This window comes from Diaphorina citri, unplaced genomic scaffold, assembly GCF_000475195.1.
Source record: "Diaphorina citri unplaced genomic scaffold, Diaci psyllid genome assembly version 1.1 scaffold4735, whole genome shotgun sequence".
NCBI classification, from domain to species: Eukaryota; Metazoa; Arthropoda; class Insecta; order Hemiptera; family Psyllidae; genus Diaphorina; species Diaphorina citri.
Genome location: NW_007382129.1, coordinates 1,077 through 9,365, shown reverse-complemented (window position 1 = coordinate 9,365; position 8,289 = coordinate 1,077). Strand labels below are relative to the sequence as shown.

The following is an 8,289-nucleotide window of genomic DNA, read 5'->3' as shown; positions in this document are numbered from 1 at the left end:
TTTTTTTTTTTTTTTTTTTTTTTTTTTTTGTTTTTGTTTTTTTTTTTTAAAATAATAAAAAATAATGTTTTGAAACTTGAAACATATCTACCTATTCTTGATTCTGCATCTCACAGTCGCAAAAAACCTCTCTTTTTTTCATGAGTGAGTAAAAATTTTATTACGTCTTCCCAAAATGTACCTAAAAACAGTTTACCTTTCTAGGGTTAAAACTAACTGTAATTAAAGTCAGATGAACTTCTTGATTCGGCATCTCACAGTCACAAAAAACCTCTCTTTTTTTCATGAGTGAGTAAAAATTTTATTACGTCTTCCCAAAATGTAGGTAGGTACCTAAAAACAGTCTACCTTTCTAGGGTTAAAAGTGTTAAAACTAACTGTAATTAAAGTCACATGAAGGGGTAAACGCTTCGATGTTCGAAACACTTCATAAGAATTACATGGGTTGCTTTGGTTTAAGTGGAATTTACAGGCAACTAAATCACGGATTTCTAACTCGCGCAATGGCGGGCGACCCACGATCACTTTTAGAGCGGCCCCAGGGGTTCCCTAAGATTTTCTTTTTCTCCTGTGCAAAGAAGTCGCATTCTTGGGTCACTTAGTAACACCCAGTGGCGTAAAGCCAAATCCAGACAAGATCAATGCGGTTAAGAACTACCCGATACCCAAAAACACCAAGCAACTTAAAGGGTTCCCTAACTCGCGCAATGGCGGGCGACCCACGATCACTTTTAGAGCGGCCCCAGGGGTTCCCTAAGATTTTCTTTTTCAATAAATAAATAAATAATGTGCAACCTGGTCTTATTCGCAACAAACCATGAGTCCCTTGGAGTAAAGGCCAACTCTCATCTCATACGGCCAAAGGCCAACTTGAAATAAAGGCTCCTACACTCTACGAAGTTGGAAACCTTTTTTTTTTTTTTTTTTTTTTTTTTTTTTTTTTTTTTTTTTTTCATAATAAAAAATAATGTTTTGAAACTTGAAACATATCTACCTATTCTTGATTCTGCATCTCACAGTCACAAAAACCTCTTTTTTTTCATGAGTGAGTAAAAATTTTATTACGTCTTCCCAAAATGTACCTAAAAAAAGTCTACCTTTCTAGTGTTAAAACTAACTGTAATTAAAGTCAGATGAAGACTCTACGAAGTTGGAAACCACTGAATGAGATTGATTTCAATTACAAAGACATTAGCTACACTATAACCCCTGTTTGTTTTGGAATGCGAAAACTGCTGTTGGCAATTTTGAAAATCAACCCATGTTCGCTATCTGTCAAGATCCTGTACGATTGTCTGATTGACATTTTGGAATGAAATTGGATCTGTGCTCCAGTGAATTTCAGATGCATCTGTCTATATCCTCTCCCACAAGTCAAATGTTAATACTCTACGAAGTTGGAAACCACTGAATGAGATTGATTTCAATTACAAAGACATTAGCTACACTATAACCCCTGTTTGTTTTGGAATGCAAAAACTGCTGTTGGCAATTTTGAAAATCAACTCATGTTCGCTATCTGTCAAGATCCTGTACGATTGTCTGATTGACATTTTGGAATGAAAGTGGATCTGTGCTCCAGTGAATTTCAGATGCATCTGTCTATCCTCTCCCACAAGTCAAATGTTAAGAAACATTCTAGGTAAATGGTGCAATTGAAGACAAGAAAAGGAAATTAACTGGAGAAGAATTGCGGTACAGTATGGCAAGATTTTTTTTTTTTAAAAACACATTTTGAGTCTTCCAACTCATTTTTTACATACATATTTAGTGTACTTACAGTCTACGAATACCCAATCAGGTGACAGCTTGGGCAGCTCAGTCCCGCCATCTTGGATTGGTTTGCTCTCTTCCTGAAGTTTATTCACCATCTTTCTCACTTGCTCCAAGTCAATCACCGGCGATACTTCAATCTCACCAAGGCACGTGGCTGAAACGTAACCAAGTTCTTATTTAGACCTTGTCCGCGTTGTAGCATGTCCAGAGCGTATGATGTCTGCGTTAGAGCATGCTCTGAGTATTTGACTCGGCAGATCTTGAACACCTTCACGTGATACAGACGCGGTCTGTCAGACCGTGTGAGCGTGAATGGCAATCAAGCGGGCCAACCGTACCCCTAATGTCAGACCGTGTGAGTCTGTCAGACCGTGTGAGCGTGAATGGCAATCAAGCGGGCCAACCGTACCCCTAATGACCGTCTGTCAGACTGTCGGAAACGTGTGTGGTGGGAAAAGCTTGGTATAATCGTATAGTAATAGTAATAATTGTGCTTTATTATTAAATTTTGACATATCATGACAATTACAAGATTAAATTGTGACAGCACTACCACTAGTCCACCCAACCCCCCCGGGGCCAACAGAAGTGTGTAGTCTATATGGACGATATACTTGTGTATAGTACGAGTCTCCAAGAGGGGGCCAACAGAAGGACGCGTGGAGCATGAGGGTGGCCCCCCATACCCCCCGCCTCCATCCGTCCACCCCAAAAGGGATGGGAAGACTTTTGTATAGTGTAATGAACACAGTATAATCACAGTATAAAACAAAGTGTAATGAACACAACTTTGGTCTGAGTTTACAGTTAAATTTTGAATATGAAAAAGTTAATATTAAACCAAGTTAAATAGTTTTACCTTTCTGTCGTAACAGATTCTTGTCGTAATGGTTTTGTTCGTAGTCAAACATGGAGATTTTCTGAACGGACAGTTTCATCGGCTCCAAGGTGGAAGGTCTGAAAGGAAAACAAATGAATATGGATTTTATGCTCCGTAGAATTATGCACGAACTGTAAGAACAGAGGTTTTGTCGTCCCGAAATCAAAGCCAGGAGAAGGACAGAATAGACAGAGCCAGGAGTTCTGAGAACGAACCTTATCTGTTTAGGATAAATTGCGACCCGGGTGATAATCGTGTCCTAGCCCTGACAGAAACGCTTCTAACTCCAAGGCTGCCTGGGTTTACTTTACTTTCCGTGTACGTTTCATCTAGAACCGTCACATTACATCTAGAACCGTCACATTACATCTAGAACCGTCACATTACATCTAGAACCGTAACATTACATCTAGAACCGTAACATTACATCTAGAACCGTAACATTACATGTAGAACCGTAACATTACATCTAGAACCGTAACATTACATCTAGAATCGTCACATTACATCTAGAACCGTAACATTACATCTAGAACCGTAACATTACATGTAGAACCGTCACATTACATCTAGAACCGTCACATTACATCTAGAACCGTCATATTACATCTAGAACCGTCACATTACATCTAGGACCGTCACATTACAGGATAGACAGAGCCAGGAGTTCTGAGAACGAACCTTATCTGTTTAGGATAAATTGCGACCCGGGTGATAATCGTGTCCTAGCCCTAGCCCTTTAAAGACAGAAACGCTTCTAACTCCAAGGCTGCCTGGGTTTACTTTACTTTCCGTTTCCGTGTCCGTTTCATCTAGAACCGTCATATTACATTCTGCCAATGGGTTGTTACTTCGATAGCTCTTCTTCTTTTCTCGTGTTCAGACGGGGTCGGCGTTTCATAGCTAGATTTGTTTTACTTACTGAGCGGACACCTTGCAGCCTTTCCTCTTGGCCAGCATGGGCGCCTTGTTCAAATGGTTGAGCAATATGATCGACGGGTTCACCCTGCACGCCTCGCCATCGACTTGCATGGGTATGGTCTTGGTCGTGACTATCTTGGCAGACTTGCACTGACAAATGGCGATCCCGTGACCGCCCGCTTGGAGTTCTTCTTCTTCTTCTTCTTCTTCTTCTTCTTCTTCTTCTTCTTCTTCTTCTTCTTCGTCTTCTTCTTCTTCTTCTTCGTCTTCTTCTTCTTCTTCTTCTTCTTCTTCTTCTTCTTCTTCTTTTTCTTCTTCTTCTTTTTCTTCTTCTTCTTCGCGTTTTCCCATGTTCAGATGGGGTCGGCGTTTGTCGTCGGCCTCTCAATCAGCTTTTTAGAGTGATCGCTTTGAGGCCAACTGGTTTTGGCTGAACAAAATTTTCCAAGTGGGAAGCCCTTCGCACTTAACCTTCGCTATTGATATAGCGTGAGGAAATTTGGGCTAGTCTCCTCCCTGTTTATAGTCCCCTAGCTTGAGGACTTGACTTCCTATGTCGTACCTATATCACAAATCAAAGGAAAACCTATGCCCAAACTCCACGTTATTTCCGTTTTTATACTTAGTAATTTTTCGTTGATTCAGTTCACCACAATTAGCTTGAATATGGTGCAACTTTTAGCGTTACTTTTGGCTTTCGTGGAGCGAACAATTCACCCAAGTGGGGAAACTGAACTTTTTACAACTACACAACTTTGTAGCTTTGTACCGAAACAAACGTATACTAGAGGTACCTAATAAACGTATATACTCGAGGTATGTACCTAATAATACGTTTTTTCCGAGCAGATAGGTTAATATACCGAATAACGAGGCAAACTTTGTTTTCCTCAGAGGCATTTTCATCGTAACAACATCAACGTTACGTGGATTCTAAAATAAAACCCTACCTACTACTCTACCTTTCACGAGCATTCTGTTTTAAACTTTGAGAAATAAACTCAGCGAATGTTGCTGATTGTATATCTCAAGGGGACGAGGGAACTGATGAGAAAACAAAGCCAGAATGAGATAAATGAAGGGGTAAATTAGATAGTATGAGATAAATGGAAGGAGAAATTAAAAAATGAGACTTTGACCACATAATAATGGAGCTTTAAGGGTTAGGTGGTGGAGGACTTCGCAAGGTGTGTCCACACATAGTCAATCGGCGGCCGTCGATCGATGTTGACTGAACCGTCCACACTGTCTCGACAACAGAATCACCTCGTCGATCGACGACTAGTAAGCTTATGTTTGGACACACCTTCAGACTTTAAACTCACCTAGTGGTTCCTTTTCACTCAAGTTTCTTATTATTTATAAATTAGGTACTCACTTTCTCTTTGCTCCGCTTTTTACTGGAGTTCTTCTTCTTGGGAGATTTCCTTAAACTAGATTTGAAGCTGCCCCTCCTGGGTAGTTTGACTATCCAAGATGGCGGAACTATAATGCTGCTATGGGTACCTGAAATGTACAAGATCGTAGGAGGTGACTATCGTTCTCAAATGCCATTTTTTTACTTCCTTCTTTTTTACTTCTAGTCAAAAATTCAAAATGAAATGGGAGATCCAGAGAACATCGTCTAAATTCACCTTGAACATCTACTAACCCACACAATAACTCAAGAAGTAGGGTAAGTAATCAGAGTTCTAACTTTTCACCTGAAAAACGTGGGTAAATTGAGACGAAAAGAGAGAGAAATGGAGGGAGAGAGGGAGGGAGAGAGAGAGAGAGAATAAAAAAGAAATGAGATGAAAAAAAAGTAAAAAAGAAGAAGAAGAAGAAGAAGAAAATGCCCCTCCTGGGTAGTTTGACTATCCAAGATGGCGGAACTATAATGCTGCTATGGGTACCTGAAATGTACAAGATCGTAGGAGGTGAATATCGTTCTCAAATGCCATTTTTTTACTTGCTTATTTTTTACTTCTAGTCAAAAATTCAAAATGAAATGGGAGATCCAGAGAACATCGTCTAAATACTCTAAATTCACCTTGAACATCTACTAACCCACACAATAACTCAAGAAGTAGGGTAAGTAATCAGAGCTCTAACTTTTCACCTGAAAAACGTGGGTAAATTGAGACGAAAAGAGAGAGGAATGGAGGGAGAGAGGGAGGGAGAGGGAGAAAGAGAGAGAGAGAGAGAGAGAGAGAGAGAGAGAACAAGAAAGAAATGAGATGAAAAAAAAAAGTAAAAAAGAAGAACTCTAAATTCACCTTGAACATCTACTAACCCACACAATAACTCAAGAAGTAGGGTAAGTAATCAGAGTTCTAACTTTTCACCTGAAAAAACGTGGGTAAATTGAGACGAAAAGAGAGAGAAATGGAGGGAGAGAGAGAGAGAGAGAACAAGAAAGAGAGGGAGAGAGAGAGAGAGAGAGAGAGAGAGAGAGAGAGAGAAGATAGAGATAGAGTGAGGAAGAGATGGAGGTAGGTATCTAAAAAAAAAAGAAAAAAAAAAAGCAAGAGATTCTAAGCTTCTTAAAAATAAATAAACAGATTAGGTTAATTTATTCACATGGTACCTACCTACCTACATTAATATTTTCCGGCGTTTGTCGTCGGCCTCTCAATCAGCTTTAGAGTGATCGCTTTGAGGCCAACTGGTTTTGGCTAAACAAAATTTTCCAAGTGGGAAGCCCTTCGCACTCAACCTTCGCTATTGATATAGTGTGAGGAAATTTGGGCTAGTCTTCTCTCGGTTTATAGTCCCCTAGCTTGAGGACTTGACTTCCTATGTCGTAGGTACTTACCTACATATATCACATATCAAAGGAAAACCTACGCCCAAACTCCACGTTATTCCCGTTTTTATACTTAGTAATTTTTCGTTGATTCAGTTCACCACAATTAGCTTGAATATGGTGCAACTTTTGGCGTTACTTTTGGCTTTCGTGGAGCGAACAATTCACCCAAGTGGGGAAACTGAACTTTTTACAACTATACAACTTTGTAGCTTTGTACCGAAACAAACGTATACTGGAGGTACCTAATGAACGTATATACTCGAGGTATGTACCTAATAATACGTTTTTTTTCCGAGCAGATAGGTTAATATACCGTATAACGAGGCAAACTTTGTTTTCCTCAGAGGCATTTTCATCGTAACAACATCAACGTTACGTGGATTCGAAAATAAAACCCTACTACTCCACCTTTCACGAGCATTCTGTTTTAAACTTTGAGAAATAAACTCAGCGAATGTTGCTGATTGCATATCTCAAGGGGACGAGGGAACTGATGAGAAAACAAAGCCAGAATGAGATAAATGAAGGGGGTGCACCTATATTCCACTTACCTATACCTAAATTACATTACATTAGGTTTTTCGAGGAGGATAGAATCCAGTTTGGTAAATCCCAAGATACTGCAATCGCGTTTCTACGCGGATAGGATCCGTTTTACCTAGATCCAAGATTTTATTATCATGCTAGAAGCTGGATAGAATCCGATTTTAACAATCCCAGGATTATATTGGCGTTGTGCAATCCGGACTTTAGCGGGGTTAGGAAAATTTTGTTATGTGGGCTGGACACTTACCTAAATTACATTCTTCTCCTATTTTCTGTACATTGAAGCAGGTTTCCTTATTGTGATAGGCAGTCTTACACCAGGAACAGCTTAGAGCAACTATTTCCTTAGAGCTAAATGATAATTTTGATTGGAATGACTGAAACATAGACACAGAAAATAATGTGGTGTTAAAATTGGCCATGAGCAAAATATAGGAGATTCTTCGGTGCAGTAGGTACTCTTCAGGATCATGTTTAAGTCCTTGTTAACGCAACTTTCCTCTTTGCATTTTGCCGAATAATATCAAAATAACGTCATATGCGTTAAAGATGTGCTACGCCTTCGGCATACATAACAGAAATGAAATGCAAAGGCATCATTTCTGCTTTGAAATTCTCGAAATTCTAGGTATATTCAGACTTTCAGACGAGTTAAAAAGACGAGAAGACATACAGAGAAAAAATGCGCAAAACTTAATTCAAAGAAGCTTTCGATATAATCAAAAGAAAAATTCTGTACCCACAAATTTCCAAGAAGAAAAATAGATATCCTTAGGAAATAAAAAAAAAGAGAAAAAAGAAAAGACACACACACACATATTATTTTCGTTTGAAATATGACACGTTCTTTCTCTCTCCGATTAGCGGTTTGATGTTGGTCGAAGGGATGGGTTTGATCACAAATGTCTTCTGGTCTTTTTCATTCTGAAAAGAGAAGCAGAGTTTTGAAGATGGAATTGGGGTTTCGAATATGGAATTGGGAATTGGGGTTTCGAAGATGGAATTATGAGTATAATATTTTGGTATTTTTTAGTATATGCCAATTATGCTCACATCAATCACCCATGAATGTAGCACACTTAGGTAATTACTTGCCCTGCCGTGGAAGCCAGCAATGATATTGTAGGAAAATATTGGGACGCGCGTAGGAAAATGACATAATAATCAATTCCTTTGCATTAGTAAACAACAACAACAACAACAACACAACGGAATTGGAGTTTCGAACATGGAATTGGGGTTTTGAAGATGGAATTGGAGTTTCGAAGATGGAATTGGAGTTTCGAACATGGAATTGGAGTTTCGAACATGGAATTATGAGCATAATATTTTGGTGATTTTGGACTTCATTTACAATCCAATACAAACGTACTTT

The 8,289-nt window shown here is 39.1% G+C and overlaps 2 protein-coding genes across 2 annotated transcripts in view; both read right to left on the bottom strand.

Annotated features, from left to right (window-relative positions):
* LOC103521201 (eye-specific diacylglycerol kinase-like) overlaps positions 1–3,757 on the bottom strand; it is a 10,460-nt gene extending 6,703 nt beyond the window's left edge. Inside the window, exon 1 of the mRNA XM_026832004.1 lies at positions 3,579–3,757. Within this exon, the coding sequence (XP_026687805.1) occupies positions 3,579–3,688 (110 nt within the window). The 5' untranslated portion in view covers positions 3,689–3,757. The remainder of the gene's footprint in view (positions 1–3,578) is intronic.
* Positions 3,758–4,558: 801 nt separating this feature from the next.
* On the bottom strand, positions 4,559–7,327 carry LOC113472312 (diacylglycerol kinase zeta-like). Its single transcript, XM_026832005.1, has 3 exons — positions 7,162–7,327; positions 4,956–5,083; positions 4,559–4,621 (listed from the first exon to the last, which is right to left on the bottom strand). Exons 1-3 carry the CDS (start codon positions 7,298–7,300, stop codon positions 4,559–4,561), a joined length of 330 nt encoding a protein of 109 aa, XP_026687806.1. The 5' UTR covers positions 7,301–7,327.
* Between the last annotated feature and the right edge of the window lie 962 nt (positions 7,328–8,289).